This window comes from Populus alba, chromosome 10 (genome assembly GCF_005239225.2).
Source record: "Populus alba chromosome 10, ASM523922v2, whole genome shotgun sequence".
NCBI classification, from domain to species: Eukaryota; Viridiplantae; Streptophyta; class Magnoliopsida; order Malpighiales; family Salicaceae; genus Populus; species Populus alba.
The window spans coordinates 6,974,770-6,995,637 of record NC_133293.1 but is presented as its reverse complement, the minus strand read 5'-3'; the positions used below and the strand labels follow the sequence as shown (position 1 = coordinate 6,995,637).

General features: G+C 34.7%; 3 protein-coding genes across 5 annotated transcripts; all 3 read right to left on the bottom strand.

The window, feature by feature from the left end:
- Positions 1 to 122: 122 nt before the first annotated feature.
- LOC118045399 (uncharacterized) lies at positions 123 to 1,640 on the bottom strand. Its single transcript, XM_073411736.1, has one exon. The coding sequence runs from the start codon at positions 1,638 to 1,640 to the stop codon at positions 234 to 236; it is 1,407 nt and encodes a 468-aa protein (XP_073267837.1). The 3' UTR covers positions 123 to 233.
- A 4,303-nt stretch (positions 1,641 to 5,943) lies between these two features.
- LOC118045397 (coilin) lies at positions 5,944 to 12,554 on the bottom strand. Of its 2 annotated transcripts, none has more exons than XM_035054018.2 (14): positions 11,999 to 12,554; positions 11,842 to 11,906; positions 11,490 to 11,759; positions 11,113 to 11,268; positions 10,842 to 10,997; positions 9,964 to 10,033; positions 9,186 to 9,263; positions 8,753 to 8,936; positions 8,563 to 8,603; positions 7,831 to 8,028; positions 7,501 to 7,572; positions 7,265 to 7,414; positions 6,517 to 6,679; positions 5,944 to 6,404 (listed from the first exon to the last, which is right to left on the bottom strand). In XM_035054018.2, the coding sequence occupies exons 1-14, from the start codon at positions 12,173 to 12,175 to the stop codon at positions 6,217 to 6,219; spliced, it is 1,968 nt and encodes a 655-aa protein (XP_034909909.1). In that variant the 5' UTR covers positions 12,176 to 12,554; the 3' UTR covers positions 5,944 to 6,216. The 2 variants fall into 2 exon arrangements, with proteins under 2 accessions (XP_034909909.1, XP_034909908.1); XM_035054017.2 differs by having other exon boundaries at positions 8,753 to 8,972; positions 11,999 to 12,553.
- A 3,634-nt stretch (positions 12,555 to 16,188) lies between these two features.
- LOC118045396 (uncharacterized) lies at positions 16,189 to 20,863 on the bottom strand. Of its 2 annotated transcripts, none has more exons than XM_035054015.2 (3): positions 20,721 to 20,863; positions 17,563 to 17,949; positions 16,189 to 16,446 (listed from the first exon to the last, which is right to left on the bottom strand). In XM_035054015.2, the coding sequence occupies exons 2-3, from the start codon at positions 17,892 to 17,894 to the stop codon at positions 16,437 to 16,439; spliced, it is 342 nt and encodes a 113-aa protein (XP_034909906.1). In that variant the 5' UTR covers positions 17,895 to 17,949; positions 20,721 to 20,863; the 3' UTR covers positions 16,189 to 16,436. The 2 variants fall into 2 exon arrangements, with proteins under 2 accessions (XP_034909906.1, XP_034909907.1); XM_035054016.2 differs by having other exon boundaries at positions 17,563 to 17,945; positions 20,721 to 20,853.
- Positions 20,864 to 20,868: the final 5 nt, after the last annotated feature.

Here is a 20,868-nt window from a genome sequence, read left to right as displayed (position 1 = left end):
CTTTGCTATAATAATTAGATGCATGGACATGCATGCGAGCAAGGAAAGAACAACAATCGAAAACGACACTAAGCGATTGTAATCCTGAAAGTTCTTGAAAATTAGAAAAGAGTAGAAAACAATAGCAAGGAAAAATCATTTCAATTCTGATACTCTTTCAACAATGTGCAAAATCCATCAATGTTTGCCAGTCGGAAAACAATAGCATGTATTGGCAAGTTACAGAATGTTTCTCATCGTTTTGTTCTGCACTTGGTAGCTCGAAGGACTCCACTGGGAGGAGCTGTCACCAAGATAGTGCAGTGACCATATAGCCTATACGAGTACTTCAGTAAAGTCCCCAGTTTAGATCGCACCCGAAATACTCCTTTCACGTCAAATATGGCTCCATTTTTACTAATCTGCTCCTGGAGCCGCGTGCTTTCCAGGACGGGAAGCCGGACCTGACTTGTAACCATATGAACATTGACGAACCTCGACTCGGCCCTCTCTGCAGAAAACGGTTCTATGTATTGGGTAGCGATAAGAGTGCTTCCGTAGTATAGATCAATGATCATGTAACTGAAGTCCACGCTCACTTTCTTGTTTGGATTGGTGAAGTTTGCTAGCACAGTTAGATCAGCATTGAGTAGAGAGCCCGCATCGATGTAGGCCATGTTTAAGGAGGCACTGGACACATCAAACCGAGGACTACGTGGGCGATATACCAGGTAGACTATAAGGACAATTAGGCCTCCTAGGAATATTACGATCCAAAGAATTGCGCAGAAAACTGCACCTAGCCATATTAAGGGTTTGGTTCCACCAGGTTTTGGCAACCCAGAAAACTGTGCTGGTCGGCCTACTAGACCGGAGGGCTGCCGGGGGTTTCGTTCTTGATGCTGTGGAAGTGTCACCACAGGACTACGGTCTTGATCTTGATTCCTCGGTGGTACATGAGGTTCACTATCATGCTTGGGGCCATGTGGCTGGGGGTGAGGGTCACGGAGCTGTGGTGGAAGTTCTGCCCATGGGCTCTGGAATGTCCCATTATGCAATAGAAAAGGTGGGTGGTCTTGATACTGTGGTGGCTGCGTTGGTGGACTTTGGACTTGGTTGCCATGAAGTGGAAAGTGTGATTCGGGATGTTGGCCCGGAGGGAAATGCACCAGTGGGCCCTCAGGTGGCGGGTATTGTTGATCTTGACGACTCTGATGCTGTGGTGGAAGTTCTGCCCATGGGCTACGGAATGGCAAACGTGGGTTGTCTTGATGCTGTGGTGGAAGTTCTGCCCATGGGCTACGGAATGGCAAAGGTGGGTGGTCTTGATGCTGTGGTGGCTGCGTTGGTGGACTTTGGACTTGGTTGCCATGAAGTGGAAAGTGTGATTCTTGGCCCGGATGCTGCTGTGCTGGTGGGATCCATGAACTGCGGCCTTGGCCTTCATGCTCTGGTTTAACCCCCGGTGCACCATTCTTCTTGGAAGCTTGGCGTTTACCCCTTGGTCGAGTCGCCAGTAGGCCCTCAGGTGGCGGGTATTGTTGATCTTGACGACCTGACGACGGCCCCCCGGGACTAGGTGGTGTCTCGGAGGGTTGGCCTTCACGCTGTTGCAGAGGTGTTTTAATAAAATGAGGGTTTGTTTCTGGATGCCTAGACATGGTAGCATGGAGATGTTGAGAAATGAAGGATTGCAGAAGGAGAATAAGAAGAGAGTTGTTGCTGGACCTATGAAAAAGAGGATGACTTCACGAGAACTTAAAGTAGGATTCATGTCCAGGCAAAGAATCAAACATAAGCTAATCGACGGAGGCAAGTAATCCTTGAGTGGTTCCTTTTTTCTTTAAGGTTGCATCTGTCTTAAGATATATAATCTGTAGGCTATGGTCCCAGGATACAGGATTTGCTGCTTCCTCATGACACCGCACCTCAACGGCAGAACCACCCTCCCCTCCCCGTTCCAATTTTTAATTTTGCTAATGTATTTGAGATGAAGTATTTTTTATTTTTTAAAAAAATTGTATTTAAGATTATTATATTAAAATAATTTAAAAAATCAAAAAAATTAAATTTAAAATAAATTATTTTTAAAAAATATATTTTTAAAACACAAAAACAAACAGAATCTTAACTTTTATTTATTTATATATTTATTTATTTATTTAACTGTTAGTGTTCTCTATGTAGGAGTTGTGCATGTGTGTGAATAGATATATATACTCTATAAAAATATTAAATTTAATTATATAAAAATAAAAAAAAATATCATGCAAGAAAGAAATTTAAATATAACCAAGTATGTAACACAAACTTATATGTTACAAATATGACTAAAGACTTTTTATTAAGGTCATGATTACATTCACATTATAGACCATTTTACAAAGTCCCTTTTGGATATTTAAAAATAAAAAATATATCTTTTTTTAATACATTTGTCACTAATAAAATTCTCTCAATGAACAATATATGCATTAAAAACTTTTGGTTTCTTAAGAATTTAAAAATATTGTTATCAAATCAAATATTTTAATACTATCTTCTATTAATAACTAGGGTTACGAAAATTGTCTCGGAATGGCTGGGATTCCATACGTTAATACTATCTTCTGCTCCCCAAGAACAGTTTGGTCACAGTACAATATAGAATCCCAATCTTGCATTCCCACTGGAGCAAATAAAGCTACGCACCGTTTCAATTAAGTAACCATACGCACCGTTTCATTTCCATAAAATACTGCATGGCAGTTAAACACACAACCTGTGTGCTGAAGGTTCTCAGAACCATTTAAAAAAGCAATGATAAATGATTAGAAACAATCTTCTACTGCAGAATGGCCAGCAAATTGGAGAAAAGGATGGCCTCTGTATATCCAGCGAAATCTTAGAGGTGCCATAGCTGTTCTTATAGCCAGCGATAAAACTGAAAGCGGGAGGAGGAAGACTTCGTGCATCTCTTTAGTTCGAATGCTGGATTTCTTTACTTAGAAATAGAGAATCCTGATTCTAAAATCCATTCTCTCACCAACATATATGCTATACCCAAAACAGAAAGAGAGATCGAATAATAGGAAATATAGTTTTTCATAGACACGCGGGCCACGCATTCAAAAAATAATTATAAAATCCATACGCACCGTTTCAATTAAGTAATCATACGCACCGTTTCATTTCCATAAAATACTGCATGGCAGTTAAACACACAACCTGTGTGTTGAACATTCTCAGAACGTAAGCTTGTTTAGGAGTGCTTTTTTTAAAGCATTTCCGGAAAATTTTGAAAATTTTATATATTTTTTATTCATTTTAAGTTAATATATTTTTTATGTTTTAAAATCATTTTAATATACTGATTTCAAAAATAATTTTTAAAAATTAAAAAAATATTATTAACATATTTTTATAAGTGAAAAGTATTTTAAAAAATAACAGCAATCACACTTCCAAATAGCCTATATAAAGCTCCGTGCATTGTAACAGAAGGCTAACAAGAAATATAATGAAAGAATTAATTCTTTTATGTCAGGAAACGACTATCAATGTGTTGTTGGTGTGGTATCAACGACCTCTCTGAAAACTCTCCCACAAAAACCTCTATTCCATCATTAACCATCACTGGATACCATCCATTTAGGTTCCTTCATTCTTTCACCTGTAAGAGACGGCTTGCTCAGGTAAGACTTCTTCCTCCTCCCCTTCCTCCACCGGAGTAAATAGCCGCTTCTTCTTAAAAATTTCTAACCGGAAAGGAATAAATAAGATAATGGGACATGCCGGCATAACCACTGCTATTTCATCTGCAGCTCTTGTTCGTTTTCACTCGATCTCACGATTGATCACGCATCTTCATCATCCCGTTACTTGTACCCATTTTGCTCTCTGTGTAGCCCCTTCTCGAAGTAAAATTTAAATCATACAAGAGAGGATGCGTTCAGTTTCTTCTAGCCTATGGATATTAAATATCTTAACACTGTGAAGCTCTATGATATTTCTGACCTGAAGCGGCCAGCAACAGGAGTTCAGGGTGCTTCGAAGGCACACCAGGTTTGAAAAAATGCTGAGTGCCATATATATGTGAAGCCCCGCTTCATAAGCAATCAGTTCTTAAGTTTAATGTCATCATTGTTGGAGGCCCTTTTGTTGGAATACTCACAGTTTCAGCCCTGAGCTTTCCTCGGAATGTAGTGTTTTATTAAATTCAGATATCGGCAAAAAGGGCACCTGACAACTATTTGGACAGCACGAGAAATAACCTCAGCTCCATTCCCTTTTATTAGCTCATCTCCTGCAAGATCCATTATAAGATATTAGCAAGATATAGCAATAGTCATCTCACATATGATATCTGACTTCAGCTTTGTTTTGATTCTAACATGAAATGACTTAGAATGGATTGCCAGGATGTCATCTTGATGGAGAACCAATTCTGCCGAGATTTTAATATTTGTTGCCCCTTGGTTTTTGTATGTTTGGTATTGTAGTAGCTTTTATAGTTGTGATTTGAAAAAAAATTATTTGTTTTATATATGAAGAAAAAAAAGTCATTTTAATTGAAGTTGATATTGAAAAATATATATTTGGTTAAAATTATGGTTGAACAAAAAATAATTTAAAGTGTTTGGTCAAGAATGATTTTCAAATTGAGGTTATTAAATAACTAAAAATGACATCAATATTGATGGTTTTTAATTGAAATATTGTAGATTTAACTACTGTTATTATATCATGAAATAAAAAATACTTTATATGTATTTTTTATTATTTCATTAAACTATGTGCAATTTCATCATGTACAAAATCTATCCGACAAGGATTACAGTTTATATGGTTTCTTGTGCGTATAACAACATCATGTAAAATATTATCAGGAACAAAATTAAGATTGCGATCAAATTATGCAAAGGCTATATCATCATACGATTTCCTTCTAATGCAATTATGTAGTGCCATTAAATCATGTTAAACATTAATTTTTTGAATAAAACACAATATCTAATAAATGTTTTTATTTTACTGGGTTGAACTCAATCTAAAGCATTTAGATTTGGGTCGAACCTGATCTAACCCATGAACAAAGGAGCTGCTCTCCACTATTCACGTTGCATGTGAACAGTGGAGAGCAGCTAAATGCAGTAAAAGAATCACGAGTGAGAAGGAGAAGGGGAAGGGGAAGAGCAGGCTATCCTACGCGACGACGATATTTGGCTGGCGGTGAAAACAGCGGAGGGCAATGGTGAGAGAGTTGTTCTTCACTGTTCATGTTGCAGAACAATGAAGACAAAGAAGTGCAGAAGAAGAAGAAAAGGAAGAAGGAGAAAGGGAAGAGCCAACTGCCCTAGGCAAAGGCAATGTCTGGCTAGCGGTGGAAACGACAGAGGCCAGTGGTTAACTAACGGTCCAATGCTCTCAATTATTCATTGTTCACTGTTAACTTCCTTTTTACTTTATTTCTGCTCTTCTTCTTGCGCGCCTCTAGTTACTATGTTGTAACACAGTTTGCAACAAAGCAGCTTGAAGTTGCTATAGCAAATCTTGTAGTTTAAACACGAAATATAATAGGTCCCACAAACTTCAAACTGTGTTTTTACAATAACTAAACATATATAAATAGCATTTTTCTATAAACACAATCGCAATGGCAGCGCCCAACACGCTCTTAATAGGAGTACCCATCTCCTTTGTTCATCGCTGAAATGCTTGCTCTAGACATGTTTGGAAGTGTAGTTACAGTTGCTTTTTAAAATATATTTTTTCTCGAAAATGTTTTAAAATAATATTTTTTTATTTTTGATATTAATTTATTAAAATGATTTAAAAACACCAAAAAAAATATTAATTTGAAACAAAAAATAATAAAAATAATCAAATTTTTTCAAAAATATTTTTGAAATATAAAAACAAATAGGGTAAAAAATTGTAATATGACAAATTTTTTTTTTCTAATTCAACAAAAAAGCCCATTCCTATACGAAGAAAGCTGTGATTGAATGAAGATCTCAAAACAGCATAAAGGAGAAAATAGACAGAAAAGAGTTCCACTAGGGCACTGCTGTTGAAGGTAAGAGACGACACTATACAAAAAAGTTGAGCCATAGATATCCCTTGCATGTTTTCCATTACATGTACCTAAAGCAAAACTTAGCATCATCGGTGAAATGCTCACCCGCCTTGAGGTTGCAAAATTATGTGGATAGCAAATGCACAGCCACGCTACTCGATTCATTCATTCTGTGCTCGTCAAAATTCATTTTGTGCTCTTAATAAAGCAACTGTTGGACCCAATGCGCTGCCTCTCAAGGCCTTATAAGACCATGGGCTCCTGCCTGAACTCTCAGGTTTTTTACAGCTATCTTCCTGAGATAGCCATGCCTTCTGTGCTGTCAAAGCCTGCTTAGTTTCTTCCCATGGATTATGTTTTCCGTTTTCTGAAGTACAAGAAAGGTAAGTAAGCATGTTTACATTGATCGTGTTGTTATCATTGCTCTTTGCACCTATCATTAACCTGATTCTTGATGTAAAAATAGTTGGAAGTAATACCTTGAGCAGAAGTACCAGCTTCGTGGTTATTGTTCAGCTTGAAACCAGTTCCAGAATCTTGATCCCTTACATGGACTTCATTAGATCCACCAGTAACTGATTTTGCTGACTTTAGATTGCCATGGTGAACAAGGCGAACTTCAAAAAGTGCTGAAAACTTTATCTGGAGAAGAGCTTCACTTGTCAACTATCTTGATTGAGAAGGACAAACAAGAACAGTTTGGCCTAAGGTTACTAAATCTATCGTTTAGGCAACTGCAAACTAGACCACAGCCCAAGACTTAATCTAATAGCCTGAACGTTATGTGGATCAGTGAAATAACATAAAATTTCCAAGAACTAATCGAATCCCATTTGTCAAACACTTCAAAACTGAAGAACTCCACCTTAATCAATTTATTTAGTCAGATCCCTCAAGTTTTTGGAAGCACATTCAAATTCTGTGTTCACTAAACATAGAAACACAAAAATTTCAAACTAGACCACAGCCCAAGACTTAATCTAATAGCCTGAACGTTATGTGGATCAGTGAAATAACATAAAATTTCCAAGAACTAATCGAATCCCATTTGTCAAACACTTCAAAACTGAAGAACTCCACCTTAATCAATTTAGTCAGATCCCTCAAGTTTTTGGAAGCACATTCAAATTCTGTGTTCACTAAACATAGAAACACACACCGAGATGCCCACCTAAAAGAAAAAAGAAAATATACATGTATAAGAGATGCAGTGCAGGGCTGACATACCTCTAAGGAACCATCTTCCTGATAAGGGGATGTTTCTGGTAGTGCATCGGATGCCTCATCATCTATCTTCTCAGGAATTACTGGATATTCTGGTACTTGGACCAGCATAACTATATTGGATTCAAGATCATATTTTGATACCTTTCCAACCTATGGACAGAGAGAATATGATGAATGGTATGCTCTGCCAATAAATAATGAGTTGAAGATCAGTTTTATTACAAAAGAAGCCCTACACGGTATGATGAGAGCTCAGGGGTCCAGGATGGTGACAGCTCAACCAAACGATAAGCAATTACATCACCTTCCTGCAAAAATCCAAGAATAACTAGATGCTTTGGCCTCCATACGAGAAACAAATTTGGACTATGCTCTTTGCAAATTAGGAAACTTTCAAGACAAATACAAGTTTGAGAGATCAATCAACAGATCTAGAGTAGGTCTTAAAAGTAAACTAGCAGCCACTATCACCATATAAAGCACAGTTGCCACTCTTTATTTTCTACAATAGAAAGATATAGATATCAATGCAATGAATGGCAAATGAAGTTTTAACAAAAACAAACCTTTGGCAAGCTAGCATAGTGTGGAAACTCTTCAAAGTTGGTGCAATCATATACAGGTGTCCGTTCTTCAATAGTAAGACTGCTGTAAGACTCTTTCTTGAAATTGTTATAATCATTCCTTTTGCATGACACCACTTTCTCTTTACCCCACTTTTGGCCTTTCTTTTTGCTTGTTATTCCATTCCACTGAAATCTTTCCTGAAGCAGGACACGAAAACAGAAATTCAACATCGATTGAAGCTAAGAAAAAGTGATACCATGACAACATACAAGTGTAGCACACACAAGGAATTTTTTTTACAAGGAGCACACACAAAGATATTGTAAGAATTTGAAACTACAAATATCAGAACCTGTTGACTATTTTATAAAAACAACTATACATCAAAATCCTATTTCACTGCAGTTCCAAAAAATTACAACAAACCATTTGTGCAGAACATTTTAGCACTCCCCCGGATACACCCTCATAAAGCATGGTATAATTGTAGGGTATGTGGAAGAGAAACAAGATTATAGAGATGTTGAGCACAAACATCTTAGGACTCACAAAAGTAAAAATATGCGGGAGTGCTAAAATGTTCTGCAGAAATGGTTGTAATTATTAATTACAAAACTTAAATGGATAAAATAAATGCATGCTAGAATATATCTCATCAAGGTATTTAGCATTCAAAACATGAGTCAGAGACAGATATGCAGTAAAAAATTAAATGGATAAATGAAACATACAATAGAAACGTGATTTTGCGGCACAGCATGATCAGAATCCCCTGGAACAACAAGCAAGTAGGTGTGTCACATGAATGAATGGAGTAATTACACAGGACACAAAATTGTTAATCACTTGGAACAGCCTTGTGATAAAATATAGAACTCTTCAGCCACATAAAAGGAAGAAAAGACACATCGAGCATTAGACCTTTCTTGAGCGGCTCAAAACGAATATGTCCCGGCCCGATCACGACGGGAACAACATCACCCTCTACATCACTATCTCGCTCTCCCAATTGTTTGTCTTCCCTGAGTTTTTCTTCAGAGGTTTTCTGACTTCCTGGTTCAGGTGATTCTCCAGAAACATTCTCATTATCCTTTTCAGATGATTGCTGATTGATATTCAAGAGCAACTCCCTCTTATTTTGCTGTAAAATTCAACATAAAGCAAAGCAGTGTAGCTAAGAACTAATTTTCCCGCTACCAGCACCCAGGTGTGTGCGCGCGCGCGTGTGTGTATTGTGCAAGTGTGTGCGCTTAACCTAAAACCTGCTCCAAAGACCGTCCCCAAACCAAAACAGCTAAACCACATGAATACACTTGGAATAACCGGGTTGGAAACTTAAAAAACACCAACGTACTGCTTTCTTTTCAGCTTTGAGTTGTTCCTTCAACCATTGCCTCTTCGCCTTTTTACGCCTAGCACTTCTACTGGGGCACTGACAAGAAAGGGAAATGCAAGTGTTAGAATCGTTGCTTGCATAGGGAGGCCAATAGCCTCTGGCTTGAGCCCCTTGGTCCACTGGTCATACTTGCCTAAAAGTTCAGATAGCTTTAAATGATAAAAATTAACTTTCAAGTATGCAAACGCTCTATTCCCTTCCTTGTCCTTTTCTTTCACAATTACCATTAAAGTTCATGCTAAATTGTCCCTTTGTGTTCTGTAAGGGAATCATAACTATCCATGCATTGGTCCTCTATGGAAAGAAGGGAATGTATGGGAATACATGATATCATTTCTGTAGAGTTTTATGACCACAAGACACATCAAAATTGACTCTGACAATTTAGCTGCACTAGCTCCTTCATAAATACAAACAAAATCATGGTTTTTTTCCATCAGAAAGAGAACTGAGCTTACACACACAAACATTCACAGAACATGTTTAATACTATGCAATGGGTGGGGTTTAGCCAAGTTTTAATAACATGTTATAGGAACAAAAATGACTCAGCCTTAACATTATTCAAATTTAATTTGATACCAGTAGACTTTTTTGCACAATGAAAAGGTGCAGGTGGCAGAAATCATTACATCATGCTGAGTTTCACCCAATTCCTCGATGAAAGACTACAGCACATCTCAGAATTAAAAACACAAATGTTAGCCATATGTTCAGTAAAATGATAGATCAAAACCTTTTTAGATCCAGAAAGTATATGTGATGCATCCACATTCCCATTTCCATTTTGTTCACGCTGGCAAGACCTACAATGCAGGTAAAGAGATATTCAGTTAGCCAAGTAAAAATGAGGAAAAGAATCGAAGACATCATGAGCTATAAAGATGCCTCCCCTCATGAACAAGCAATATTTTTGCAGTCATGTCATACAGGAGGGACCAATCATCATATCATGTTTTCACATTTCTAGAAAAGTGGATCATAAATATCAAAATATGAGTAGAACTTCAATTGAAAGTTCAAGTATAGGAACAAGACAAGACTTGGAAATCTTCTTTATCTCTAAATAGCATGTTCCTTGCTTTGGAAATAGCTCCTTGTTAACTTCATTGAGGCACATCCCACTCACCGAACAACAACACACAGACAACCATGGAAAGTTGCGGTCAAGATTGGCAATGAAAAGACAGAATGCCTTAACAGCCTTGGAACCAGTCCAGTGAAGTTGATTTGGAATTGCTGATCCAAAACTTAGTAGCAACTTTTTTTTGGAAAAGGGACACTTACAACAAATGTCACTTATGCCTACCTTATTGCATTAGGCTTCTATTTAAGCAATCCTTCAATGCTGTATATGATCCTAGACCCATCAAATGATGTTCTGGGATAGGTCATACCCATTCCCATTCCAAGTGATCATAATAATTGGAATTCTAGGTAACATGAACATGAAGTAACACATAGCTCAAATCTTACCAGTGCCACCAACAATGAATGATGATGAAGAATATCTCATAGGTTTTTTATATATATAAATAGGAAAATCTTATAGTTAGAAACCTACTAAGGAAGAAAAACGTGGTTATGTGTGAATAAGGATCTTACAAAACTTACTTCTGTGCATTAAAAGTAGCTTTTGTACTCTTGCTACTTCTTTCATCTGCTTTAAAAATGCTCAAAGTGCCATTCTGCCCTGCGCAGACACTTCTTACAACATTTTCTGAAACTTCCATACATTTTTCAGCACTAGCAGATTTAGTTTTCTTCCTCCTGCAGTGTAGAAGTTCCAGAATTGAGTGCAAACCCAAAAGTTCTAAGAGAAATTTTAAGAATTTTACAGTTAAAAAGGTGCACTAATAGGCACTAAGAAATTTACAAAACTTACTTCTTAGTGTCACGCATAGCTTTCCTACTCTTGCCACTTCTTTCATCAACATCAACAATGCTCAAAGTGCCATTCTGCTCTGCAGAGACATCAGTCACTACATTTTCTGAAACCTCTAGCCATTTTTTAGCACTGGCAGATTTGGTTTTCTTCCTCCTGCAGTGTAGAAATCCCATTATATAATGATTTTACAAGAAATCATTCTAAACCAGCTACTTCATCTTTGAACTTGTTTTGAACACAATGAAATTACTAGCTGGAGTCTCTACACTACAGATACGCTAAATAGCGCAAAACATGTGTCTGTGTAACATAAGATACATACTAAAAAATTCTTATTTTTCACCCCATTTTGAGAAGTAGCACAGAAGCCATACTTTGGGCTGTGAGCATCCTTCGATGCCTTTCTCTTCTTCGAAACTGCTTTCACTTCTGGACTATTTTCGACATCCTCCACCTCTGCGGCAACATCCACCTCTTGTTCACTTTCATAGCTGTCAGATTCCTTTTCAAATTCCTCATTCGCAAGCAGATTCGTGCCTGTGGTTACCGGTGGCTTGTCAATTATTTCCACCACGTTCAACGAATCATTCAGCCCATCATCTATCTTGATAATTTCAGTAGCCGTGCCACCTTTCTTTATCACTCTGTTACAGATATTACATTATATTATAAATAGCACTAAGTGTTATTTTCCACAGAAAAATATATATATATAATTTAACTAACCTGACAATATCTTTATCCTTCAAAATACAAGTGGACTCAAAAGGCGGTAATACAAACCCTTCCATCTGTAACCGTAAAATAAAATCAGAAGGAAGAAAAAGAATTTTAAGGACTGCTAAAAAAATTGCAATTTATTAAAGATAAATTAAATACTTACAGAGAGGAGGAGGCCGCTGGGGCATGCATTGTGGAGGTCGAACACATGGAGGATATGGGAGGAGAGATCGGAGATGGTTCTGTGTTGGGGTTTTAATAGAATCCAGCACTTTCTGAGTCCTTCCGTCGTCGTAGTCAAAGCGTTGTCAAGCACTAAGCGGAGCCTGACCGTCTCCATCGCCCAGCGATTAAAGAGAGAGGGGGGCGGAGGCAGGGAGGGAAAATTTCAAGCAGGAATGGGGTTGCCAAGATCGGCACTTTTAAACCCTCTTTCTCAGTGGCTTTGGGGTTTTGAAAACAGTACTGTAAAATGTCAGATTTTACAAGAGCGCGTGTACCTTCTAAAAATCCATGGCTGAGCTGGTGAAGAGCTGCGAGTAAAGAGTTATGCTCTCTATGCTTTTCAATTCGAATTTCTCTGCTCATTAATATTGATGGCCAATGCAGAGCATGCCTTGTTCTCGAAAGCCTTCTTCAGCGAGTAAAGATTATACATGATTTCTACAGCATTCCAAACACACTTTAATGTGTTACATCAATCTCTTATCATTATTTTGCTAAATGATCCAAAAGCACATTGAATTTTCGAACAAGCTGACATATATTCTTTTTGTTTTTGGATTTTAAAAAATAATTAATTTTTTTTACTTTCTTACTTTAAATTAATATTTTTTTTAATGTTTTTATATTATTTTTATATGCTAATATTTTTTTAAAAAAATATTATTTTGATATATTTTTAAATAAAAAATATTTTAAAAAAATAATTATAATCATATTTTTAAGTATACTAATAAATTCATGAGTTATTTTTTATGTCATGTCAAAAAATATATATTTGACAACTTTATCCAATAACTTTAAAAATATTGATTTCACCACCATGAAATATTTTTTGATAAATAATAGGTCCTTTCAACTAGTTATTTTAATGGTCATATGATAATTTTAAAAAGTGACATGTGTCCCATTAATTTCAAGTACACATGTCATGTTTTAGAACTAGCATATGATCTTTAGCACAATTAATGTTGAAAAAATATTATTTATTAAAAATTAAATTATATTTTTTAAAAAAAATTGTAGATCTATCTTATTTTGATAAAAAATTTAGGATTCTTGTAAGTAATGTTTGGTTATTGTTTTATAATAGAAAAGAAGAAGATTGGAGATAGAAAAGACAATAAAAAAAAATGATTTCAAGGCTCGAATCCTGGGTCCGTGATCGACAACACAAAAATAGTGCTGTAAGGACACCCCACATGCGTTGAATTTGAGAACATACATATTATAAAACCAAAATCATATAAAATCATGCAGCATTTCATAATCTTTTAAAATATGATTTTGTTCAAAGTAATAAAACCAATAATAGTTCAAAATTTTCTATCATCAATTAAAACAAAAACGATAATTCATATGCTTATTATATAATCAAAATCCAAGCTTAGAGTCTAAAAAGTAAATATGAGGCCAAATTATTTCACTCGATCAATTCCGAACATAACTTAAACTAATCAAACCTAAATAACTCATAGGTTGATCGATTGGTTTAGATTTTCAGAATCCTATCTTGTTAGTCCTCAATATGTAGAATCGAAAAACAGACGACTTGTTCTTCTAAAACTCATCATTCCAGTCATCAAATCAATTTGTTTTAAACTAAATAACACCTTAATACTTTAATTAAATTCCTTAAATCATTCAATCATCAAAATCATACACAAAATCCTAACTTCTTTATTGATCCTTCCATGAACAACCCAAAAAAACTAGCATTAAAAGAAAACACTTACTTGTTACTTCCACCTTTCTTGAACCAAAAACTCAAGACAAAAAACTAAAATAATTGGTTTAATGAAGGAGGGTCATGACAACCACAAGAAAAATGAAGAGAGAGAAAAAAACAATTCTCTTGCAACTTTTTCTTATTTTTTCCTAAGTTAACTAAGGCTGGGTTTTGACTGATTTAAGCTTAGGTTTGGGTCAAAAGTTTGGGTTTCACATAAGATGATGACGAAATTATGTTTAATAATATTATATGAGACAAAATGATTGTTTTTGTATTCTATTTGATTATAATAGATAAGACAAAATAAAATATATAAAAATTTATTTCACCCTCAGTAGGTATTGTTATCAAATTTATATATTTTAAAAAATAATTAGATATTATTTCTTTACTTTAATTTACATTGAGTATTGAAATTAATAATATTTTAATAATCATAGTTATAAAACTAGGACTAACCTGGTTAATTGACCTAAAACCGGAACCGATCCAAGACTTGTATTGGTTCGAGTTAAAAAAAAAAATGAAGGATTAACCTGAGTTAACTCGATCAAAAACTTAGACTGACTCGAGATAAAACATGTGTCAAAAACCTGTTGATTTTTTAAAAATTATTTTTGATCAACATAAGGTTGCTTTGATTATTTTTCTTTTTTAAAAAAAAGAGGGTCAATTGGGTTATTTTTTTTAACTTGTGACATGAATCTTGTATAAGTTTGACTATCAAGTCGGGTTTTAAAACTATGATAATAACTTTTTTTTATCCATAAGTTGACTTAAGTCAACCTAGGTTGACCTTCCTGATCTATGACCCAAACATTTTCCCTAGAATAACCTCGATCTAGGTTTTGACACTATATTAATAATAACTTTTATCCTTACATTGTTTTGAGTCAACTTGAGTTGACCTTTCTGACACTTGACTTGGGCTTCGTCTTGAGTCAAACACCCATGACTAGGTTTTAAAACCATGATAATAATTATTTTTGTCCTTGTATTAATATGGGTCAATGGTTAATCCCACTCATGACTAGGACCTTATCCCGATTCGACCTGTGAATCGGGTTTTAAAATTATAATAATAATTATTTTTATTTTTATATTGATCCATGACTTAAGCCTTGCTTTGGATCGACCCTCAAGTTGGATTCTAAAACTATAATAATAACTATTTTTATATTTACATGTCTTAATTGAACAATTTTATAATTGAGTTTTTTACAAGAATATTCTAGCAATAAAAAATAAAAAATATTATCTTTAAAAACATGTTCCATATAACTTATATTTTGAAAGTACAAAAATTTATTCCAAAATTATCTTAGAGATAGATTTATTTGTATATTTTTATTTCTTCTCTTTCAATCAAATATATTTTTATATTTATTATCTGTCTTTTCTGTCAAGGTTCTTTTTTTTTTTTTAAAAAAAAAACTTACACTCCTCACATGTACTCTTTACACACAAAAATGCAAAAGCATCTGGATCCTAAAACAGACTAGAAATTTTACCTTCTTGATAAGCTTTTGCCCTTCCAACCTTAAAAAAAATTTACATGGGTGGTAAGAATATCTTGTTTCTTTAATTTGAAAAATACGAACCATATTATTATATATTCAAATTCAAATATAATACTAATACAAAATAAACATTAAAATATAACACAATGATTTTCGGTTCCTTTTAACTTTGGAAACAACTTTTAGGGAGCGCCCGCGGGGCGGGGGGGGTGGGGGTGCGGTTGGTGTTAAGACTGAAAAATAGTTGTCTCTTTTATGAAAAATTTATCCCATTCTATGTCAGATTAAAAATTGAAAGCTAAGTATTAAAAATATTTGAAAAGTGAGGTATTAAGAGTGTTTGGCAAGCTCGTAAAGATATGTAAGACTTGGGATTTCAATAAGCAAAACTGTTGGAAGCACTAACCAAATTGTGAAGTACTATCTCACCGGAAGTTTAGGTTACAGTGCATCATTATAGTATATCTACGTTTCATTTTTGTTTTGAAGAGTTCATTTTGTGTAGACGTGATCTCAATAGAAATCAGTAAGACAGGCATAAACAAAGTTCTTATGTTTTTTTTTTTTAAATATTAGTAGAGCTTGCCAAGTTTTTTAATAGCAAGTATTGATCACTCCATTTGGAAATTTCTTATTTTTCAGAAGCTCAACTAAGATGTTTCAATGCGCACACGCACACACAACATATGGTAATTTTATAAATCATTTCATCAAAATAAATTAAGAGTAGCACAAGAGATTGTGAAATTATGGATCTAATTTAATAAGTCTATGATTTTCCACATAATTTTATTATTTTTGGAATCAATGTCATTAGTTTCTATCGGCTTATTTGTCAAGGTTTTTATTTATAGTCAAAATAAAGCTCTAGGCTAGGAATGACTTATAAATTTTATTTTATAAAATGCATTTTTTTTTCCAGTCTCCTTTTTTCACAGGGGGGGCAAAAATTACCCAACATTCAGCAAAGCAAACAGAACTAAATCGGATAATAGAGACTACCACGAGAGCGTAAAAAGAGTTTGAAAGAACAGCTGAAGTTCACTTGAAGCTGAAAAAAGAGCCTGCTGGTTAATCAACCTCTCAAGAGTCCATCTTGCACCAAGAAAGGAACTTCAAAGCTTTTCTCACAGGCCCCTGAAAACATTAATCAGTATCAATAAAGATCACATGACAAACAATTACTTATGAAATAATATGCTACAATTCTAGTAAACCAAATAAGATGTGTGGTTTTGTACGTCTACAGCACTACTACACAGCATAAATACAGCGTGCCACAATGCACCATTTGCCTGTCCACACTGTCCAGACGGTTTCATGGGTAAATACCCCATGCTAGGGAGAATTCAACAATTACAGACTTCTTGATATATATTGCCTGCAACTCCCATGCCAGTCATGTGTGAAACGTACAAGGTTTGCACTATTTATCGAGACGGTGTAGTATCGAGATAAATGGGTGTTAGAAATGGCAGAGGCAAAAGAGTGAAAGGAACAGTGAGCTTTTGATCTCGGTATGCTCTAGAACGCTATCTCAGGACTGCAAATGTATTTGCATGTCGTGCTTCTTGTTATTGCAAACCCAGGGAACCGCGACAACAATCAACAAGAGACTTCTACAGGAAGCCAGCCGCTTAAAGTGAACCATAAGAGACTAGAAGCATCACATAGAAGCTTATTACTATTAGAGCAGCCCATTCAATATTCACATGAGAATAACCATCCATCACTTCCAATATCATCTATCTCAATAGTAAATGAGAATTAATCTCAAGTAAGTTAAAAACAATACCAAATGACTTCAGACATGTCAATTGTGACAGCAGCTTTACTGCAGAGCATGGCTGTAAATTCTCTAAAGTCGCACCATATAGACAAGTCTAGATTGCTGTTTTAACATGCTTTATTGACCTTTTCTGTTCTAATCATATTCCTACTGTTCCTGTATTTATTTTAACATCCTCTAAACAAGCTTTAGAATGGAATCTGCTATATGCATTCTTAGGTGCCAAATAAGTGGCATAGAATTATCCAATTTGAGTTGATACAGAATAGATGTATAATCCGTAATTTAGCTAATAATTTCATAATTAATGTCCATCAGGTGTGAGATCAAGGATTTACAGAGCAGTTTAACATAATTCCAAAATCTCCTTCCAACAATCACAGTTGAAAAAACCTAAACAACCTAAAATAAATAGAATCCAATTCAATTTCTCAAGAAACCAAAAACAAACTGTAAGCACACACCTGGCTTTATCAGCGAGGATAACCTTGATCCTGTGAGCGAGTTCTTGGGATTGAATCCTACGCTGAAGCTTTTTGCGAGCCAAAACTCGCTTCTCTGAATTCTTAACGTGGTGAGTCTGTAAGTTCTTTATTTGCCTTTCAATCCCACTGGACTGCATCTTCCTCTGCATAAACTTCAATGCCTGCTCCAAGTTCCCATTATGTACCCTCACTCTGATCCCCCTGCACTGTTGTATCTGGTGTTCTCCTCCTCTCACTGTGTTAACTCCCTGAATCGGCAGCAGCAGCGGACTCTTACAGAGATTATATGCGCTTCTCACTATCGTGTTCATTTCTCAAATCCCTTGAGTCAATTGCTTGCGTAGCTAGGGATTTAGCTATCACTGGCTAAAGAGAGAATCAAAGAAAACACATCAATTACTATTCTTAATTACTATTACTAAATATACTACAAGAACTGGATTTTGTTATGGTGCTTCACTCTTCTTCTTTTTTTCTTCTCACTTTTGTTTTTTTTTTTTCTTTATGACTTCATCCTTGGTTTTTTTTTTTTCAATGTTAACTGACAAACTGAAACAAGATTAGTGCATCTCTACTCTACAGAATGGCAGCTTTGATCTTTCAAAGAAGTGAAATATAAACAAAAAAAACCCATTTGCTTTGGGGACAAATTACACATTAGAAAACTTATGTCAAGATTCAAACTTTTACGAGAACCCTGTTGACAAACAAGAAAAATAGAACAGCCCATTTGTTATTAGAAGCTAAAATAATCACAAGCAATTATATAGCAGGTTCGATCTGCTTGGTGTTTGGTGAAAAGGGAATTTACAGAAAATCCATTTTAGTTTTTGAGGATTACCTATAAGTATGCCAAGAAACTGCTGATTTGCTTGCTGTTGATGCTACTGTTTTTTGAGGCAAAGATATCAAAAAACTGCTTCGAATAGGTTTAATAGTATGGAGGGAGAATAGAGATACACTTGCCCTATTTTGAACAGCTAGGATTAGTTTAAGGAATTTAACATGATCAGTTTGTATTCTTTTCTTTTCTTTCTTTCTTTCCCTTTCAATTTTTTTTTTCCTAGAAAACCTCACTATTGTTCCAACATTTGTAACAATTTGACAAATTATCACCTTCATCTTTTTTAGAAAATTTAATCAATCATTGATCACTAAATATACTAAAAGAAATGGGATTACTTTCACTGTTCACGTGAAAGTTAAGCTGCTTTCCAACTCTCTCTCTCTCTCTCTCTCTCATTTTTGTTCTTTTTTTTTTAAAAAAATTCATCCTCAAACTTTTTTATTTAATCCTTTTGTCACTTAATTTCATGAAATAAAGTTTTCAATTATAGTACAAAGACAAAATTAAAAAAAAAAAATCACAATGTAAAACACGCATATCACAATGTAAAACACGGAGAAAATGCGTGGCCAATTTCAAAGTTTTTAGAATTTTTATCTTGGTTCAAGAGTTTAGTTTATTTATTTTTCAATTTTTAGTTTAGGAGAGAAAGTTATTGGCTAGCCATATTTCGGTCACAAAAAAAGAGGATTTTTGTGTCACCGGGTTCCTTTTCTCGAGAGGAGTTAAATGAATGTGGTTTTTTTTTCTCTAAACATGGCAAGAAAAGTAGATTGGTTTTCGTTTGTTTTTCAGTATTTTAATTTTTTAGAATGATTTTGAAGTGTTTGGAGGCTGTCAAGTAGTTTGTCGAGGTTTATATTGTGTTTTGGAGGTGTTTTCAAGTAAAAGCAAGCTGATAATTAGGTTTTTGAAATCCAAAAACATTAACCTCAATTTTCCAATCACCTTCGGTTATCAGAAAAAGACTAGTTGGCAACCGTTCTGCGATCGGTTTCCTGTCATTGAAGGCGACCTATCACTTGCCTTAAAAAATAAAAAACAAGAGCGGACGATGCAACATCCATTCATTGGGAAAACAACAAGAAAAATACTCATGCATGCCTAGACTTTTTTATCAAGGCTAAACGCATGGGCTTGACCCATGTGCGTTTGACCTTTTTTTTTTTGTTTTTTTATCCCTTTTAATTAAGTTTTTGTATTTAAAAATTGATTTATGTGCTTTTTTTTTAAAAAAAAAACAAATTGTATCTACTTTGTTTTTTAGATTGTGATTGATTTTTTATATATATTTTTTAATTGCATTAATTTGTCTTGATTTTTTTTTTATCTTCTCTTTTATACAAATAGTTGTACTTGTATGAATTTTGTATAAAAACAAAAATCATTTGTTATTACCAATAACAATTAACTGTTAAGATCAAATCAATGAAATTTTTTTTCCAAACTAAAAAACGAGTTGATAGCGCTTGCATTTTCAATTTTTCTTTTTTTGAATTTAAAAATGATTTTTGATCTGACACACATGGGTAAGCTAGCTAGGACAACTAAAAGAAATATACTTTTTTTTTTAGGTGCTTTGCTATTACTATTACTAATTAATATTTTTACTAATACAACTAAAAGAACTGGATTTTTTTAGTGCTTTACTCTTTTTTGTCCCTTCTATTTTAATCCTTATTATTATTTTTTAATATTTACTAAAAGGATTAAAATTTTTAAAAATTATGAGACTCAATTCAATCTCAAACAGCCTCAACCAACAGATATGAATATACATCAATCAAATAATACGGTAACTCTCTGCTCTCTGTTTGGATGCCGAGAAAGCAAGAGAAAATCTCATTTTCCGGATCTCTTAGGAGACCAAAATAACAAATGTATATCAGATCAAAGCATTTCTCATGACACGGATTCAATAAGATCAAATCGATAAAAATTACAAGAGTAGATCATCAGACCGGATTCAAGACAATTTCTCTCCTAATGTTATTGTGAACCGGTGGTAGAAATTGATTCTTTCTACGAAAAATTTCTAAAACAGACATGGTGACTGAAGGAGCAGTGATCACAAAGTTTTGATCAAATTTGTCAACAAATATAATAATACATCAGAAATAAAATTACGAGGACTCACTATAAACAAACCATCAATTAGATAATAAACTAGCTGCAATCAAAGCATGCTTAATTTATAATTGACCAGCAGCCAGCAAGCAAGCAAGCAAGAATATAAAGATTGGAAGAACCAGCTAATCGACTTAACAAGCATGCATGCATTCATACATACCTAAAATCCGAAGAAAGGATAAAGGCAGAAACTCAAAGCAGACTAGGCAGTTGAGAGCAGAGCGTGGAATCGGGGGCTGTGGCAGATAAGAGAGTAAGAAACGGCTGGAGAAATATGATAACCTAACTTTCTGTTATATACATATGGC

Coding starts and splice junctions, on each gene's coding strand:
- LOC118045397 (XM_035054017.2), bottom strand. CDS start 12,175: ATGGAGACGGTCAGGCTCCGCTTAGTGCTTGACAACGCTTTGACTACG. Junction 10,998..11,112: donor GCTATGCGTGACACTAAGAA/GTAAGTTTTGTA, acceptor TCTACACTGCAG/GAGGAAGAAAACTAAATCTG. Junction 7,573..7,830: donor ACTATGCTAGCTTGCCAAAG/GTTTGTTTTTGT, acceptor GGATTTTTGCAG/GAAGGTGATGTAATTGCTTA.
- LOC118045396 (XM_035054015.2), bottom strand. CDS start 17,894: ATGAACACGATAGTGAGAAGCGCATATAATCTCTGTAAGAGTCCGCTG.
- LOC118045399 (XM_073411736.1), bottom strand. CDS start 1,640: ATGTCTAGGCATCCAGAAACAAACCCTCATTTTATTAAAACACCTCTG.